Source organism: Microcaecilia unicolor, unplaced genomic scaffold (genome assembly GCF_901765095.1).
Source record: "Microcaecilia unicolor unplaced genomic scaffold, aMicUni1.1, whole genome shotgun sequence".
In the NCBI taxonomy this organism is placed as follows: domain Eukaryota; kingdom Metazoa; phylum Chordata; class Amphibia; order Gymnophiona; family Siphonopidae; genus Microcaecilia; species Microcaecilia unicolor.
In genome coordinates, this window is record NW_021963189.1 from 101,104 (window position 1) to 120,233 (window position 19,130).

A 19,130-nucleotide genomic window follows, 5' to 3' on the forward strand; every position below is an offset into this window, starting at 1 on the left:
AAATGGGTTCCATCTTGCCTTTGTGTTCTTCTCCCTCCCTCTTGCAGCCTCACAAATAAATGTAATCCCCTGATCTGTCCAATGCTCAAAGGCTGCAGGACTACGCATTATTTATCGATGCTCTCTATTTTCAGTGATGTAAGACTAGCAGTGTGTATGCAGGTGCATTCCACCCTTCAGCTTCAAGATTGAGGGGAAGAAAGGTATGCAAGTGAGGGAGAAGGTGAGATGAGAGAAGCTGGATAGAGGGAGACTGCTGGATGTAGTGTGATTAAGATCTTACCAAAGCCTTTGGCATTGTTCCCTATAGAAAACTTATAAACTGAGTGCCCTTGGTATGGGCCCTAAAGTGATTGACTGGGTTAGAAACCAATTGAGTGGAAGGTGGCAAATGGAGTTCATCCTGAGGAAAGGGTGATATGCCACATGGATCAGTCCTTGGTCCAGCTCTTTTTAACATATTTGAGAGAGATATTACATTAGTTTCTATCTGGAAATGTTTGCCTCTGTGGATGATACGCCCCTGTTGGTGTAGATAGCATGAACAGGATCGAGCAAAGTTTGAAGAATGGTCTAGAATTTGGCAGCTAAGATGTATGCAGGGTCATACATCTTGACTGCAAAGACCTGAGGGAGCAGTACAGGATGGGGTGGGGGGGGGGTGAAGTACTTCTGTGCATGAAAGAAAGAGTGTGGGGGGTGATCATATCAGATGATCTTGATGGCCAAACAAGTAGAAAAGGTGATGGTGCCTGTGTGCCCAAGGAGAGGAATAACCAGCAGGGAAAAAAAAAAAAGATGTGACAGTGCAAAATCTCTGGTGAGACTCCGACCCCATTAGGAGTACTGTGTACAGTTCTGGAGACCACATCTTCAAAAGGATATAAACAGGATGGAGTCAGTCCAGAGGGCACCTACTGACATGGTCAGTAGCCTTCATCAGAATGTATATGGGTACAGACAATCTCACTATCCAAATTCAAGAAGGCATGGGACAAACACCTAGGATCTCTAAATGAGAGGAAGAGATAGTTGATGGCACAGAATCTCTAAAGAAGAGGATCATTCATATATAGTGGATGGTATGGATGAGCAGACTGGATAGAGTTCGCAAATGTGGAACGCTCTACCACTTGACCTGGAAATAATTCACAACCTAATTAACTTCCGTAAGGCACTGAAGACATATCTCTTTAACATGACATACCATAATGACTCATAATTGGAACCGTAATTCACCATCATTTATTTAATAATCAGATTATTTTCTCCCTATATCATATTGTCTAATTTTATTATGTAATCCACGTTCAATATGTGTTACCTGACTGTTCATTATATCATCCATATTCTATATGTATTACCAATTGTATCTGTATTCTGAAATGGCATAAGTCGTGACGGAAAATTGTAAGCCACATTGAGCCTGCAAATAGGTGGGAAAATGTGGGATACAAATGCAACAAATAAATAAAATAGGCCTAATGGTCTTTATCTGCCTCTATTTTCATTGTTTCTATGTTTCTGCTTCTGAGAAAGTGGAGACAGAAGGAAGGAAGGGAATAAAATGGGGTGAGAGCAGAATAAGAGGAGAATAGGGTGAAATGGGGAGTGAGAAGTGAAAACTACTACTACTACTACTACTTAACATTTCTAGAGCGCTACTAGGGTTACGCAGCGCTGTACAATTTAACAAAGAGAGACAGTCCCTGCTCAAAGAGCTTACAATCTAATAGACAAGTGAACGGTCGGTCCGATCGGGGCAGTCAAATTGGGGCAGTCTGGATTCACTGAACGGTAAGGGTTAGGTGCCGAACGCAGCATTGAAGAGGTGGGCTTTAAGCAAAGACTTGAAGATGGGCAGGGAGGGGGCTTGGAAAGGAAAGGAGAATGTATGAAAGATAGTGAGTGGAAAACAATTCCACACAAATACACATTCTACCCTACCATCAACCTACCTACCGCTCCCCTCAGGTGGCCAATATTCAAGAAAGGTAGGATGCAGGGAACAGGGCTATCTGCCATGCTGCTGGGGTCCCTGCCCCTTGCTACCTTCCTTCCCAAGCATTTGAAATCACTCATCACCTACAAGATCACCTTTAAAATTCTATCCGTCATGCACAAAATATACTATTCTGGCTCCCTTTTCTACATCTTCCACCACTTGATCCCCTAATGTGTCAATCAGAACCCTTCATTCCTCCCAATATAACAATTCTGTAGTCCCATCTTCCTGCCATATCTGCTACGACATTGTCTGCACAATAAGGTTTAGTGTAGTAAGTCCTCCTCTCTGGAATGCCCTCCCACCACATCTGTGTTTAGTATGCTCCTTTCAGAGATTTAAATGCAATTTGAAAACATGTTTATTTAGAGATGCCTTCCCTGACTGATTCTTATAGGGAAGCTGTTTGGGTAGTCTCATAGAAAAGCAGTTGGGGCCTGCTCTGCAGAAACTCTATCCTGTTTTCTTTCCTATTCCGAAATGTAGTTCCTCTTTCTTTTTCCATTGTTTTATATTATAAAATTGTAAACTGCTCTGAAAGTTTTCTCTTGGGTGGTATATCAAGCTAAAATAAACCTGAAAAGGCCAGGCACGATTTTCCTTATTCATCAAACTCTACTCAAAGGGAGATCCTGCCCCTATCCAGTCCTCCTAGTGATTTGAAATGTCCTACACAGCTCTTCACATAAGGCAGACCTTCAGAGGAATATACAAGACTCTGTACATACTTTGGTTGAAAATCTGGAATGAATCCTTCAGGAAGGGGTAGTGCATCCATTTCTTCAAGGTTAAGACATGTTGTATCACCTAGGCAGTCAAAATGATCAATAAAATACTTTAATTCTAAGTAATTTATTTTCCCAAGTTTCAAAATAAAAGAACTTAAAATTATCTTCTTAAACTTACAAGAAATGTTATTTTTCTCCTGAAGTATGTGCAAAGTTTTGATTTGTTGAGACGTTGCTTCTATCCACTCAGCAAGGCCTGGCTGATCTGAAAAATCTAACCTGTCAATAAAAATACAGATGCACTATAAGAAAAATCAAGTGATAAAATCAAGTTACTTACCTGTCGCAAGCGTTCTTCATGGAAAGCAGATACAAGTCCTCACAAATGGGTGACCTCATCCATCACAGCCTGGTACATAAAAGCTTCTCCAGCATACACTCATGTGGAAGTATTTGAGAAATCTCACCATGCATGTGCGTAAATTCATTGCTGCACAGGACCTCCCTCTAACATAACTCATAGCAGAAACCTCTTTAGGGAGGTTGGCAGGTATATGAGGATTTGTATCTTGCTGTCCACAAAGAACACCTGCTAGAGGTAATTGGCCTTCTCTGAGGACAAGCAGGATAGCAAGTCCTCACAGATGGATCCTAGCTAAAGGTTGCTTTCAACATAAAAAGGGTAAATAGAACAAATGAAAGATACTGCAATAGGCAGATTCCAAGTAAGTATTTGGTGACCATTAACCGTTTAATTTTTATATATAGTTTTTGAAAGGCAGCCTAGAAAAGAAGAAAAGTAGAGTTGGATTCTAATCCCCAAAGAGATTCTTGAAGACAGACTTTCATTCAGGAGCACCTTCTATACGGCAGAGATGTGAATGCCTGGACTAACGTCTAAGACACAGCCCTGCAAACTACCTCTATGGTTTCTGACCTCACTGAAACAACCACAGTGTGGACATTGTGAGCCAAAAAGACTCTCAAGGGCAAAGTCTTCTTGGACTTAAGTGAAAGAAATGTAGTCTGCCAGCCAACTTGATATTGGTCATTTGCTAACAGCAGGCCCTGTTTTTTGGGTGCGTCAAAACAAACAAAGCTGGGTGGACTTTCTAAGGGCTTTTGTCCACTCCAAATAGAAGGCTCAGTTTCATTTGTACTCTAAATTGTGCGAGATGTTTTTACCTTTATGTGCATGAGACCACAAGAAAAATGTTTGCAGGCAACTGACTCATTAAGGTGGAAATCCAATACAACCCTAGGAAGGAACTTCGGATGATGCCATGGAGCCACCATCCTCTTGAAGAACTTAGTGTAGGGTGGTTCAGTTATTAGAACCTAGAACTCACAAACTGTGCACGCTGACATTACTACCACCAAAAACGCAACCTTTCAGGTCAAGTACTTCAAATCACAGAAGTCTAGTTACTCAAAAAGAACTTTCTTTAGCCAAGATAAAACAAGACGTTGTAGGTGTCATGATGGGAGACTTCCAGAGTAACAAACTTCTCACAAAGCAAATAACTAAAAGCTGTACACCCTTACATGGTGGGGACATGTACCAGTTATACTAAGGTAGACCTCAATGAAGTTGGTTTCTAACCGACTCCAAAAGATAAAGAAAGTATGCAGCTTTTGTGGGGGACAGGAAAAAGGATATAGGGTCTTTACATCAAAACAGACAGGAGACCTCTCTCACTTAAATCTGAAAGACCTTCTAGTGCAGTCTCTTCAGAAAGCCAGAATGATCTGCAACACATTGACAGGCTAATTCAGTGTGGCCAAGTTTAACCACTCAACATTCAAGCTGTGAGGAAGGAATTTATGATAGGATGTTATAGTGTACCTCAAGCCTGTGTGATCAATATTGGTAAATACAACAGTTTTTTTTGTCTTATTAATCAAAAGTTCTAGAAGAGAAGGGAACTATACTTGCCTCTGTCAATATGGGCTTATGAAAATCATGACACATTGATCCCATCTGAATTTCAGAAGCATCTTTGCTATTAGAGGATTGGAGAATACATATACAGAAGACCCTTCCCCCCCCCCCCCCTCCCCACTCTAGGACAGTGGTTCTCAAACCAGTCCTTGGACTCACACAGCCAGTCAGGTTTTCAGGATACAATGAATATGCATGAGATAAATTTGCATACACTACCTCCATTGTATGCAATTTCTCACATGCATACTTATAGTGGATATCCTGAAAACCTGACTGGCTGGAAGTGTCCCAAGTACTGGATTGAGAATCCCTGGTTTAGAAGGAAGGTGTCCAAGGCTAGTTTGCTGTGTGTTCCCATCCTGGAGCAGAATTAAGGTACCTTCCTGTTCTGAGGAGTGAAGATCTATTATGGGTATGCCCCACTTGTGAAAGATCTTCTCAGCTACTCCTGAAGCCAGAGACCATGCATATATAGTACATGACTCAGTTTTTCACAAGCAAGATCTTGCCATGTTTGTTTGGAATGAAAGGGAGGATGGTATCTAGCATTTTCGGTTGAAACTAAACCCCCCTCCCCATGATCATGCTCCACCCTGCACCATCCCACCGCCCACAGGCTCTCCCCAAGGCCTACCTTTAAACCTTGTGGTAGTCTAGTGGGTCTTCAGGGAAGAACAATCCCCAGTCACTCTTGCCTTTGCGGGATCTGCAGCCAAAATGGCTGCCGGGGTGTCCTGCAGCAGCCTTGCAAGAATGCTGCGTGAGGTCCCAGCAGCTATCTTGGGACTGAAATCAGGAGCAATCTCCAGTCAGTCAGTCCTAGCAGCCATTTTAGCTGTGGAACCCATGGGGGCAAGAGCAACTGGGGATCGCTCTAGCCCTTTAGACCCACTATTCCACCAGGAAGTTTAAGGGTAAGCTTGGGAAGGGCTTTCGGTTAGTGGGAGGGAAGGAGGTAAAAATGGGGGGCACTCAAAGTGATTATGGGCGGCAAGAGTGATCGCGAGGGGGGCAGGGGTTGCTGAGAGTGAACATGGGGGGAAGGGAGAGAGGGGCTTCGTTTTTGGTTTCGGCTCTCGATGCCATCTCAAAATCATCATATATCATTTGTTTGCTACTCTCAATCACTTTATTCACTAGTGCTGCTTTGTTGTGAGAAAGCAAGCCTCCAAACTCACTTCACACATATTGGCTTGTGAAAAGCTGGCAAGAGATTATACAGGAAACGAGCACAGTGTTCTGAAAAAAATTCTTCTAAAGCATCCAATGTCCAGGCCTCTTTCCCTGGGGTCACCAAGGAATGTGAGTTGGAATTTAGTCCTTTTCAGAGTAGATTTGACCAATACAGAATGGTGAACCTGATGCTTCTTGAAACTGGGAGCCTTCTGAACTGTATATATAGAGACAATCTTCTTATTGATAGAATGCACTGTGAGATTGTGATTGTATGTGTGTTTATATGTGTGGGAGGGGTCCCTATTCTCATATAAACATATTTTAGGATTTGATGAATTGGTGCTATCTGCATGCAGACCTTCACAGGGCATAGTGTAGGCACAGTGAAAGTGGCGTTGCAGTGTACACACCTACTTACATATAAAGTACAAGCACATATTTACAGTTTTATTGGAGCAAGTATACATTTCTGCATTTGCATTTGTATGTTACTGGGGCTGGTTTGGGTACCTAGTTTATAAAAGGTACAAAAATGCCTAAGCTGCCTTTATTACAAAGATGTCTTTTTGGACTTCTCACATACAGCTTGATTTCATAACAGGACACCTCCCTAAGCAATGGCTGAGCCAACCTGCCCCTAAGGACTGCGAACACTAAGTTGGTAGCATGGGAGCCCCTTTCAGGAGTGCACAGCCACTGAACTGGTCTGAGTGCTAATATTCTAAAGAAAGGCCTTTGAAAGGGACATGGTATGGAGTTAGGACAGTTATCTATTTGGTTTTGGGAATGCAGAAGAAGCTACATGGTGATTGGGAGGAAAGAGATGAGTTGCAGGCTCAACACTGAGGTAACTAAATACATATCTTTTTAAGCAGGCTTATTTCTAATATTTATTTATTTGTTGCATTTGCATCCCACATTTTCCCACCTATTTGCAAATGAGAAAGATAAGGTTTCTTTCACAGTCATATCAACTGAATTACATTTATATTTTACTGTGTATTTAAGTTATTACCAGCTTAGATTTTTAGAGGCTAGAAATTTGACAAATAAACATGAATGATGTCAAAGAATGAAGGTGGAGAGACATGGCAGGGATCAACCACATATGCATTTAAAGGTAAAGCCCTAAAGTTTTAACACTTAATAGGTACCAGTGGAAGGTTGCCGTGAGTGAAATAAGGAGTATAAAGTAATATACATGGATGGACAGACTGGATAGGCCATATGATTTGTGTTTGTTTGAAATACCTTTTGCTGTTACTTTTAAATTAACCTGAACACAGTAATTATTTTTTCCCTATTCTATTCTAAATCAGGATATATAAGACCAGTTCATTGCAGGTAGCCTAGGTTTAAGATTGAAAAAAAGATCTATGAACTAACAAACTTCCACAAACGAAGACACATCTCTTTGACAAGGCATACCACAAAGACCAACAAATGTGAACCTCTCCAAATATATCCAGAATAGTCTTATTATATCTGCTTGTTATTCTACTATCATGTTTTATTCACAATCATGTTACCCAAGATCCTCTGTAATACTAAATGTCTATCTTACCATGTATTTCCACTATTCATGATGTATTGTAAGCCACATTGAGCCTGCAAAGAGGTGGGAAAATGTGGGATACAAATGCAATAAATAAATAAAAATATGGGCTTTATCTGCCTACTTTTTTCAATGTTTCTATGTAAAAGCAGTCTCCTCTAGTCAAAATATATGTTTCAATGAATACCTAAGCAAACAGAAGTTGTAACAAGCTCTACATGGTATAAATTGAAACACTACATTTTTCTGCACGACTATTTGCTGATCTTGACAGATTCAAAATAAAAAAGTGAATATGGCATGCGCAAAAGCTTTGACACCCTTACAGTTGATTCATTACAACTATTTTTTAGCATTATTAATAAACTCCAAAAAATAAATTGACTTATCAGATGTTCAGTAAGTCAGGTAAGACAATTCATCAGTTGAACAAATGTTCTGTCTCGTCTAGTATCAGGTGGTGATTGTTTTCTCTGCTTTCAGCTGTCTGAACATTTGAAAATAAAGATAATTTACCAATTAGAAGACAATAACAAAATAAATCTCTAAATGCTTCCAACTAGCAGTTTCAACTGTCAAACAATGATAAGAGATAGAAGCTACACAGAACTGATGAAGTTGGACAAGATCTGAAAGAATGAGAAAACTTTCTGGTAGAAGCAGCCAAAAACTAGTTGGTTCTGTAAAACAGAACCTACAGATCATTACAAACAAGCTGAAAAATTCAGCAGACAATTGGCTAGATGACCACATTACAACATTGCTTATATAATGATGATTTGAATAGGAGAGTTGTGAGAAGGAACCTTTTCTACGTCACCAAAGTCATTGTCTAAGGCAAGGAGAGTGCTGCACGTTTGAAGGGGCCCTGTTTCCTCCTGGATCGCCGATTCTAGCCGTTGGTTATCGCCCGCATTTCTGTCCTGTTCGCAGGAACTGATTATCTGCCTTAATGTGTCTAAGAGAGTCAAGACCTGATTTTGGACTCCCTCCTTACTTTCTCCTCTGTTTTCTTTTCCTTGCCTACTTATTTGTTTAAATATTGTATTTATATTCCCTTCCCTTCTCCCTCCGTTCCCTCTACCCTCTCTACTGTCATTGTAATTGTTTCTTTGGTTCATTGTAAGCCGCTTAGAGGCTGCTTTATGTGGTAAAAAGTGGGGTATAAATGATCTAAATAAATAAATAAATAAGAATATTTCTGAGCCAAAGGAGTACTGCAAAGAAGAATGGGAAAAATTCTAAAAGCAAAATGCTACTTAGCTCGCTACAGGAAACATTTGGAAGCTGGTATTTCTGCCAAAGTTACAAAATACTCACTGTAAGGATGTCCAAACTTTTGCACCTGCTATATTCATTATTTTTTTTAATTTCAACTCTGTAAAAACTGTAAAATACTGATTATAGTTTAAAACTTAGATGATATTGTGTTTAACTTTTTACCAGGACGGGTTCTGTCAGATTTTTTAAATGTATGATTCATTGAAACACACAATTCCACCACAGGTGTCTAAACGTTTGCATGCAACTGCACCTTGGTCGGGAAATAAGGTCAATTTGAAGCAGTTAAAGATGGCCAATTAAGGAATCGAGGAACCCTGCTAAGACACAGATACTGTTCTTAGAAGAAGAAGAAGTTATTATGAAAGATGAGACCACAGGTGTCAACGCTGAAGGAAGTGTGAATTTACAATTATGATGGCATTGGTAACAAAGAATACAACACTGAGGAGATGTATGAATTAGGGATGCCAACAGATCACCTGTGAGAGCAACAGAAAGCTGACCTGTCCACCCCTAATTTTCTGGGTCTCTGCAAAATCTTTGAGGAGACCCCTTAAAACATTTAAGCATTTCTATTGAAAAGCATTAAAAATAGCTTGGTTGTCAGTAAAAATAAACCCCTCAATGTCAGTAAAACAACTTCTCCAGACCCAGGGGGAAAACAAAACTAGAGGATCAATACGTAGAAAACCTACTGGAGACTAGAAAATACAAACAGAAATAGATAAGTGGAGAATTTTTGTATTAGTGGGGTTAAGCCTAAGAGTTAGAGTATGTTCAGGAAGATACTGCTGAGATGTGTGAAAATAGATGGATCATTCTCAATGACAAAAGAGTGGAGGTTTATACAAAACCCCAAGTATCCTCCACAAAATCTGATGAAAGCATTTAAATTAGACAGTAATGACATTTATGTTCCTATTATACTCAGAGAAAAGCAAAAGACCAACAATGGAACCTTGGGAAAACTTATATTGCATAGGCTCAATTATAAGGTGAATCCTCTTATATTCATGACTGTCTTGAAATAAAATTATTACCCACATGTGTCTTCATTTGCCCAAGCCCAGTAGGACTCTTCTGTCCATTTCTCCTCCAAGCCTGGAGGGATGCTACGTCTTCCTCCATCCATTGCCACTTTTCCCACCCCAAAAGCTCTCATACATATAGTTTTCAATCTCTGCAAAATGATCTCTATTGGAGCTCTCACTCAGTATTCTTGGTAGGATGGATTCCACCAGGGTACTAGGAGAGCGATCTTCAATGGTTATTCCTATGATAAAAGGTAGGTCTTTTGACAGGGGTAAGAAAAGAAGAAGGCAACCGATCCATAAAATCCACCATGGACCAGAAGAGCAGACCTTGCTGGAGAAAAGCAGTCTTTAATGAGATGTTTCAAAGCTCCCAGGACTTAGAAATGAGTGCCCAACATGGCCATGTTGCATATGAAATTCATCATCAATTAGGTTAAGATAACCTGGAAAGGTCAACAGTAAAGAGCTGCCACTTCCCCACAGGAAAGCTCAACATACGTTCTGCGTCTAGTGATGAAGTGTTTTACCATCCCCAGGCTTTGGAAGGTATTTCTACCAGCCCAATAACTATTAATGTTTTAGATTACATGAGCTATATTGATAATTATTAAAAAAAAAAAAAAATCAGGAAGTGTAGAGCAGTTCATATCTTCTAGCTCTATAGGGTGTGAAAATACTTCAGTATTCCTAAACAGACAGGATGAAAAGGCCATGGCAAAAGAAAAGCAGCTGACAGTCAATTTTCAATGCTCTACAACTCAAAGCTTATGACTCTCTACAAATCAAATGATGCCATCAGCTTGAACCTACCACCACCACTTCCCTTGGAGAATCTCCTATATAATAATTTGTCAATCTGCGTACCTGGATGGCTGGGTTCTTAACTGTATGCAAATGAGCAACTATGTAACTGGCTCATCTCCAACCTTTCCTTCCCTCTCAGTGTCCCGCCCTCGAGGAAATTACTTCAGATGAGGGCGGGACACTGAGAGGGGAGGGAAGGAAAGGGAAGGCTGGAGGCAAGCCGAGCCGAGCCTGCCGCTTTCACTGACACTGCTTCGACTTCAGATAAAATAAAAGTTTTAAAGGAAGGGCGGCAGGAAGGAACGGAGGGCTGTTGTGGGAGAAGAGAGTGGGCAGGTGAGGGCTGGGGTTGAAGTGGAACTCGGGTGCTTAAAAGGAGGGGCAGGTGGGGGCTGGGGCGAGTCACTGGACATGGAGGAGAGGGGAGGGAAGTGGAGAATCGCTGGACATGGATGGGAGGGGAGAATCAGTGGACATGGATGGGAGGGGATGATCGCTGACATGGAAGGGAGGGGAGAATCGCTGACATGGAAGGGAGGGCAGGGGAGAGAGGAGAAATCGCTTAGACGATAGCCTTCCTAGGGCCCGTTTCATTTTTGGAAGAACAGGCTTTTTTGCTTGTATTAAATAATGTTGACCTTTGGATAAAATATGTACAATATTTCTGCTTTATGGTAATTAGAAGAGCCCATCCGTTCACAGTACTTTTTCAACTAAAAGATAAAGCTATTAAGTAATCCATGCTTATTAGACAGTAGCAAACAGAAAATGTTCAGGAAAGCAAGCTAACCTGTTATATAAAGTTCTTGGAGGAGGAAGCAGGGGTATAACGGTGTTACTTATACACTCACAGAGTGGACAGAGGAATTCGCCATTTTCCACATCATAGCTTGTATGCACTCGCAATCTCTGTTGTCTTCGCTGTTCCTTGGCTTGTACAGCGTCAAAGTACCTGAAGGAGCGAGACTCTTTTAGAATTAGTCAGTAAACAACAGATCAAAGGAAAAATGCATGCACTTAAGGGATTCAACATTTAAACTACTGCCGTGGCTAAGATTAACCAAGGAGTCAAGCACAGCAGTTCAGCTCCTTGGGCCATGATACTGTGGCGACAATGTCCATAGGTCACGGGGAACATGAGTTCCAGACACTGCACACCTAGGGGCCATTTTACTAAGTGGCAGTAAGCCCACCGCGGGCTTACCATGGGCCAATCCAGAACTACCACCAAGCTATCGCAGGAGCCAGGCAGTAGCTCCCACCCTACTGAGCGCCATTCCAGCACTACAAAAATGATGACCTATTTTTGTACCGCCAGGTTAGCACAGGAGCCCTTACCGCCATCTCAATGGGTGGCAGTAAGGGCTCCCCCCGAAAAGGCCGCACAGTAAATGTTTCACTTACCACACAGCCATTTCTTTTCTTCAAAAAAAACCCCCAAAACAGCCTTTTACCCGCATCAAAAACACACGCTACCTAGTGAGCAGACTCAGGGTGCGCGTGTACCAGGTTCTAGAGGGAGCCACAAAATGCACTGCTGTTCTGAGGGGTAGCTTAGATGATTTGAAGTGGGGAAGGGGTGGTGTTAGCCCCTCTCCTTCCCCAGGTTGTTTCAACTCAAGGCTCATGGCACCCCAGCTCAGTAAAGGCCTGCTCCAATTAAGCTGGGATCCCAAGAAAATGGAAACTACTGGTCAAAAAAGGGTGAAATCTTAAGGTTACAGACATGAGAATACCTGATGCTGAACACAGAAGAATATTAATTGTTTTAATAGTACAGAAATCCAGAAAAGGACAGTTCTTAATTATATTTCAGAAATGCCTTCTGGAATACTAGTTTTCTTATAAGTAAGTCTATGGATTGTACAGGTCTTTTTCTGCCGTCAACTACTATGCTATGCTATCCTGATGACAGCAGATCAGTCACATATACCAAAAAAAGTGATCTCCAGAACTACTTTATTTTGAACCAACAGTTCTTTTTTTTTTTCCACCTCGAACTGAACCAGTGCTGGTGTCCCAATACCCTCAGCCTTTATTCACCTGGAGATTTTCCCCCTATATTAAATGATCCTCCCATACACTATTCCCAGTACAGTCAATGGATCAAAAGTTCAGAGGATGACAACTATGTACTAGGACTCTTTCCGGAGGGCTCTAAATCTGGCCACCAGGTATATCACCTTTGGTGATTCAAAGATCAAAGAGAAAGTGAAAGGAGATGAGATTTGATATACCGCTTTTCTGTGGTTACAATCAAAGAAATGTATATATTATATACAGGTACTGGGGCAATGGAGGGTTAAGTGACTAGCCCAGAGTCACAGGGAGCTGTAGTGGGAAATGAACCCAGTTCCCCTGGTTCTCAGGCCATTGCTTTAACCATTAAGCTAATCCTCCACTCCTATCAGGACTCTCTCCTCTCTGGGGCTCCGAAGGCTGCCTTTGCAACATCCTCATCTAACCATAGGTACAGAATACTTGGTTCAGGAATCAAACAATGGAGTCTCCACATGAAAGAGCAGTCAGTGGGCCATAAGACTGGCTCCCCACAGCTTTCTAAAAAAGTCTGGGAAAACCTTTCACATGTGCAGTGGATTCTGAATGCTTCTCTCTCTCTCTTCAGCTCTGTCAGCAGTCCATCTCACAGCAGTACTAGAAAAGTAAAAAAGTATCTAAATGGGAGGCAAGTGGTTTGGGCAACTGAATGAGTGGAGTGGAGAAGTGGCCTAGTGGTTAGGGTGGTGGACTTTGGTCCTGGGGAACTGAGGAACTGAGTTCGATTCCCGGCACAGGCAGCTCCTTGTGACTCTGGGCAAGTCACTTAACCCTCCATTGCCCCATGTAAGCCGCATTGAGCCTGCCATGAGTGGGAAAGCGCAGGGTACAAATGTAACAAAAATAAAATAGATACTATTGGAGATTCTAAATGGAATGTTGGTAGCAACATTCCATGTAGAAGGCTGCGCAGGCTTCTGTTTCTGTGAGTCTGACGTCCTGCATGTACGTGCAGGACGTCAGACTCACAGAAGCAGAAGCCTGCGCGGCCACATTGGTGATCTGCAAGGGCCGACTTCTACATGGAATGTTGCTAGTGGGACTCTGGGCAAGTCACTTAACCCTCCATTGCCCCATGTAAGCCGCATTGAGCCTGCCATGAGTGGGAAAGCGCGGGATACAAATGTAACAAAACAAAAAAAAGATCTACAAGGATCAACCAGTATGTACCAGAGGTCAGCAAGTGTGCTTTCTCGAATGACAAGAACATCAACAATCAAAAGGAGAGGCCTGTTAATAGGTGCATTCAAATAAAAACAGGCCAATAGGTTTGAAATTTTGTGAAATGGTTTTCACTGTATGACATTTTTAAGTTTTTGCTTTTTAAAGAAGGGCTAGAAACCCCCCCAATCATTTAGGACTTGGGTCCTAAATAAAGAGGCCCTGAGCATGGGCAAGCTAAACACAGTATCCTGACTTAAAGCTATCTAGACAGTAAAGACATGCAAACATGGCCTGAACACCATATTATAAATCTTCTTTACGAAGGCAGACTTACTCTATTACTGCCTCTCCAGAAAAACACTCACTGCAGTTTACAATTCTAAAAAAGTAACAAAATTCTAACACTTCCAAAATATACATACTATTTAAAACCATTTAATCTAGCCATTCAAAGCGCATTCTTCACTACTACTCCTAAAAATATCTCAGAAAGCTTTTGGGCATTATCTCTTGAAGCTCTTTAATTAACCATGAGGTGAATGATGTGGATCAGTCTTTGCATTGCAGGCTGAAGAGGCCACGTGTGGCGACTGTAGAGTGCCTGGAAGTTCCATCATATCTGAAGCTTTACTTCAGTGTGTTCTGCCACCACAAAGCCTTCGCTCAAGGCTCAATGCATGCTCATTATGCTTTTCAGGTCCAGACCTTTGAACTTTTCTCTATGCTTGAGCTTAAACCAACTGAAAGCAATTACCTTTGCAATGAGCTACTGAACAGGCTTGAGTACTCCTCAGCAAAGGCCTTGTCCACAACTGCGGTCAACTCACTAAGTCTTGCATTGGGGTTTTGAAGTCAGCTTACTACTGGACTTTCTCTGAACAGGAAAGGTTGAAAATATCTTTCTGATTTGAACTGTTCTTAGCAATGCCCAGGTATAACCTTGTTTAGCCATAAAGCAGAGAAACTGAGAGGCCATGGACATGCAGAAAACCTAAAGACTGTTCTGGATTTTCTAGAAAGCTCTGAGAATCACTCTGTTCTGTCTAGTGACCCTTCTGTACGACTGCTGATTTGCCCATCATTAAAAAAAAAAAAATTAAATCAAGAGTAATAAAGACTGATTAAGACATAAGGTAAATTTCTATTGTGCTAAAAGATTTAAGCAATTTATTAGAATGACTTTGTGACATGTGAAACTGTTCTTGTCAGTACTATGTGCACATTAGCACACCACCAATGTAAATAGCAGCATTTAAAACGAAAAAACAAAAAAAAAGGTTAACTTAAAGCAACTCATATTACCTTTGCCAGCACTGGGCATGCATAATATGCCCACAGCTACCAGTATGAGTTCCACAGACCAAATCTGGGTGCATGAACAATGGATCATACTTCTCTGCATAAAACACAGTTCAGTATTTAAGTATTTCAATAATAATTTGTTTTTGCATAACTGAATACTAGTAGTGATTTTCAGTAACTTACTTAAAACAAAGTTAATACAACATAATAAGGCACAGGAATATGAACAGCAACACTTGGAAAATCTCCTCTCAATCAGTTTTCATACTTCACAAGTTCAGCAAGGTGTGCTTGCTTTGGAAATACAGTGAAGGGTCAAATCCATTTTTTTTTTTTTTGGTGCTCTAGTTACATCTCTGTTTTCACCAGTCTGTGTGCTTCTCTACAACTGCAACCAGACCATAGGAGCCTGGCCTGTGGATGCTCTGGGTGCTTGAGCACCCCCAATATTAAGCAAGCTCTGTGACTGTGTACAAGGAGGGGTAATTTCCACTAGGTAGCACCCCCAATTATTTTGAACAGTTGGCTCCTATGAACCAGATAGAAATGGTATCTCACTATTGCAAAAAAAAAAAAAACCCCCACAAGAGAACAAAAAAACAGAAGAACAGGAACCCTCGCAATCACACAGATATGCCAAACACAGTGAAGGTAACAAAAAAAATAGAAGTTAGTTGATGTCCAAAATATAAGAAGTTTATTAAAACATCCAATGACTCAACATGAGCCTTGTTTTGGCCACACAGGAGTCTAAAAGTAACAACAACAACAAAACTGACATCAATAAATATCAGATGAGTAAAGGTAATGGAAGGCATAGTTGCAACACAACTCATGGAATACATGTCGAATTTCTCAATACTGCACAACCAGGGGTGTGCTGGTAAATTTTTAACAACAGGCTCTTTCTCCGGACGTAGCCAGCTCTGCAGTTGGAAGGGCCAGGGGTGGCCGGGTGGGGGGGAGCAACACTTGCCTCTCTCTCCTCCCTCCCTTCGTGCGGGCACGCTAGGCATACCTTTGCTGGCAGCCAATAAATGGACTGCCACCACTCCCAACGTCTTGCTCTGAGCAGCATGCTGGAACTTCTCTCACATGCTGGAGAAGTCCCAGCCTGCTGCCCAGAGCTGGAAACAAGGAGCGGGGAGCAGCAGTGTTCTATTTACTTGGCTGGCAGGGCTCAGCATCCCCACCAGCAAAGTAAAAGATAATTCAGCAGGGGGCCCAAGCCCACATTTTGGGAGCCAGTTAAAGTAGCCATGGAGGGCCCTACTTTAACAACTGGCTCCCAAAATTCTTAAAAACTTAACAACCGGCTCTTGCGAGCCTGTGAGAGCCTGCTCCAGCACACCACTGTGCACAACCCTCAAGCAGGCTTCTGCCTGAACCACCGTACCGAAACTGTCCTAACATCCTTGGTGACAGAGCTGAGAAGAGAATTCAGCATGGGCAGGAGATTCATGATCCTTCGGTTTGACACGTCCTTGGTATTTAACCTGGTGGACCACGGACTGCTACTAAACATGCTAGACAACCTAGGTATTAGGGACAAGGTACTATCCTGGTTTAAGGGATTCCTAAGTGGTAGATCTATAAAGTGAAGATGACAGAATCTCTGCCATCAAAATGAATCACAGAATGTGGTGTGCCTTAAGGATCCCCCATCTCTCCATCACTATTCAACATTTTGCTTGTGCCCCTAGGCCACAAACTGGAGACAAAAGGTTTCACCACGTACATCTACGCAGATGACATAACCACATGTATCCCCTTTGCTAACGACGTCCAAGATGTACTAAATGTCATACATGCACTAGACCTGATGGAATCATGGGCCACAGCCTTCAAGATGAAACTCAAGAAAAGACGAAATTCATAACGATAATCAGCTCATACAAACCAATCAAAAGCAACAAATTCTGTATCGAGCAGACAGAATACTCTCTAAACACCAACATCAAAGTGTTAGGAATAATACTCGACCAGCACCTAACGTCAAAAGTATTCATATAGCTATGGCAACTGTAACGACTAAGAATGTACTTCTCTAAACATACCTTCCACATCTTAATCCAAAATTTCATGCTGTCACAGATAGACTACAGTAAAGCAGTATATGCAGGGACTATATCCTCAAAAAGATAAAAAAAAACACCCCTGCACGTCTGATGCGGTGCATCCAAATATGATCTTGCCACCCCACTGCTGCAAATCCCTACATTCGCTACCAATAAAAGTGAGAATTGTTTTCAAAATCTGTGCTTCCGTACACCAAGTAGTCCATGGCACAGCGCCACACTACATGATGTCGCCAATAGAACTCCCGCTACCCACCTTCAAGCAGACGCTAAGAGACCACCTAACTGTCCATCCCCCCAGTTGTAAAGGAGTAGTCTATAAATCGGCCCAAACCGCCAGTCTCCCATACAATGCGGCCAAATGCTGGAATGCATTGGGAAAAGACATACGAAAAAACACCATCTACGAAAACGTTCGTAAAAAAACTGAAAACATGCCTATACAAGAAACTTCTGTTACTAGTACGTCTAGTAGTGCTATAGAAATGATAAGTAGTAGTAGTAGGTGTGTCATAAACCAGAGTTCCAAGGCATACCCGATAATCAATTCCCGATCACTTACCCCTCCTCTCCCACCCTGAACCTTTTACAGTCCACTCTCCTCTAGTTCTCCCTCCATCCTTGTAACCACATTTCGTGCAACCAGAACTCTATTACCTCCACCATATCATGTATCCCTAACCTGTATTTGTGTATCTGCGTTGTTTTATGTAAGCCACATACATCTGAGCCTCCACTTGCATGAATGTGGAGTATAAATCCAATAAATAATAATAATAATATGCACCATGGGAGTTAGGCACCATGCCTTATAGAATAGTGTGCATCCAGATGTGCGCATAAAAAATTTAATGAGTGTCAATTATTATCAATAATTGGTTGTTAGCACCCAACTATTGACGGTTCAGAGCTCATTATCCAATTTATTTGCGCAACTTTGTGCAACATATAAAGAACCTGGGGAACAATGTATACTGCTAAAGCGAAACCGTATGCTCCTGCAATAGAACATTTAGAATCTTTTAATCACCTTTTGCTACAATCATCCCAAGTATCGTAACTACTAGATATTAATGATGATATAACCCAAAGGCTTCACAACGATGGTAACAAGGTAACCGTCTAAGCTTTACAACGTATAGTACAGATTTGGGTGCTACTTACCAACATTCTCAATAATTTTACTTCTGTTTTTTGACAACACTGTTGATCTTTGGACAAATGCTGCCAGGACCATCGCCTTGTTATCTACTTTGAACTCCTGTTCTTCTTGACACAGGATGCAGATAACCACTTGCCTGTGTTCAGTGACTCTAGTCTGCTGCGGACCCAACGCTATGAGTGTTGTATCTGGAACCACAGAGCTGAAATGAAGTAAGGCAATTATAACAAATGCATCCTTTATACAATGAAGTAACCAAGTTCTACAGAAGTTAGAGAGCCTTCAAAAAAAAAACTGGGTCCTTCATTACCTATTATCATGTAATGTGGAACTTGATGCCTCAAGTTCTTCTACTGTTTGCTGAAAGAGCTCTTTGTTCTCATCAATGAAATGCCGCTGCATTTCAGACATTTGAGCCATGATTTTTTCTCTGCGCAATCTGGCAATGTCAGCCTTCCGTTTCCTCTCGGCTTTGTCTTTATCTCTAGCACTCTGAGAAAAAATAATTACTTGACATTCAAAACTTAAGCAGCCAACCTTTAATGATTAAAACTCAAGTTCAAAGGCACTATAAATGGTATACAATGAATGGATCCAAGGTATTAAACTAAGGTATTTGTTTTTAGTTATCCCTGCACATTACTTGAGCTATAACATTAGTTACAGAATCTATTTGTGAGTATAGTTTATATTTTAACGCTTAGGAGAAGAAAGTTTATATCCCCTTGTTCACAAGAATGGTCCAGACGATAGTCCCTCTTGCAATAAAACAACGTATGAGATTACAAACAAGTGCACAGTAATCATTTGGCAAGCCAATTGGTTAATGCTTTGC

General features: G+C 41.4%; 1 protein-coding gene across 1 annotated transcript in view; it reads right to left on the reverse strand.

Annotated features, from left to right (window-relative positions):
• The window catches only part of LOC115459056 (E3 ubiquitin-protein ligase UBR2-like), a gene marked incomplete at its 5' end in the record, with an annotated part of 96,387 nt that overhangs the window by 44,959 nt on the left and 32,298 nt on the right, over positions 1–19,130 (reverse strand). Inside the window, 6 exons of the mRNA XM_030188919.1 lie at positions 2,734–2,812; positions 2,912–3,012; positions 11,322–11,483; positions 15,056–15,149; positions 18,298–18,497; positions 18,606–18,787. Of these exons, the coding sequence (XP_030044779.1) occupies positions 2,734–2,812; positions 2,912–3,012; positions 11,322–11,483; positions 15,056–15,149; positions 18,298–18,497; positions 18,606–18,787 (818 nt within the window). The remainder of the gene's footprint in view (positions 1–2,733; positions 2,813–2,911; positions 3,013–11,321; positions 11,484–15,055; positions 15,150–18,297; positions 18,498–18,605; positions 18,788–19,130) is intronic.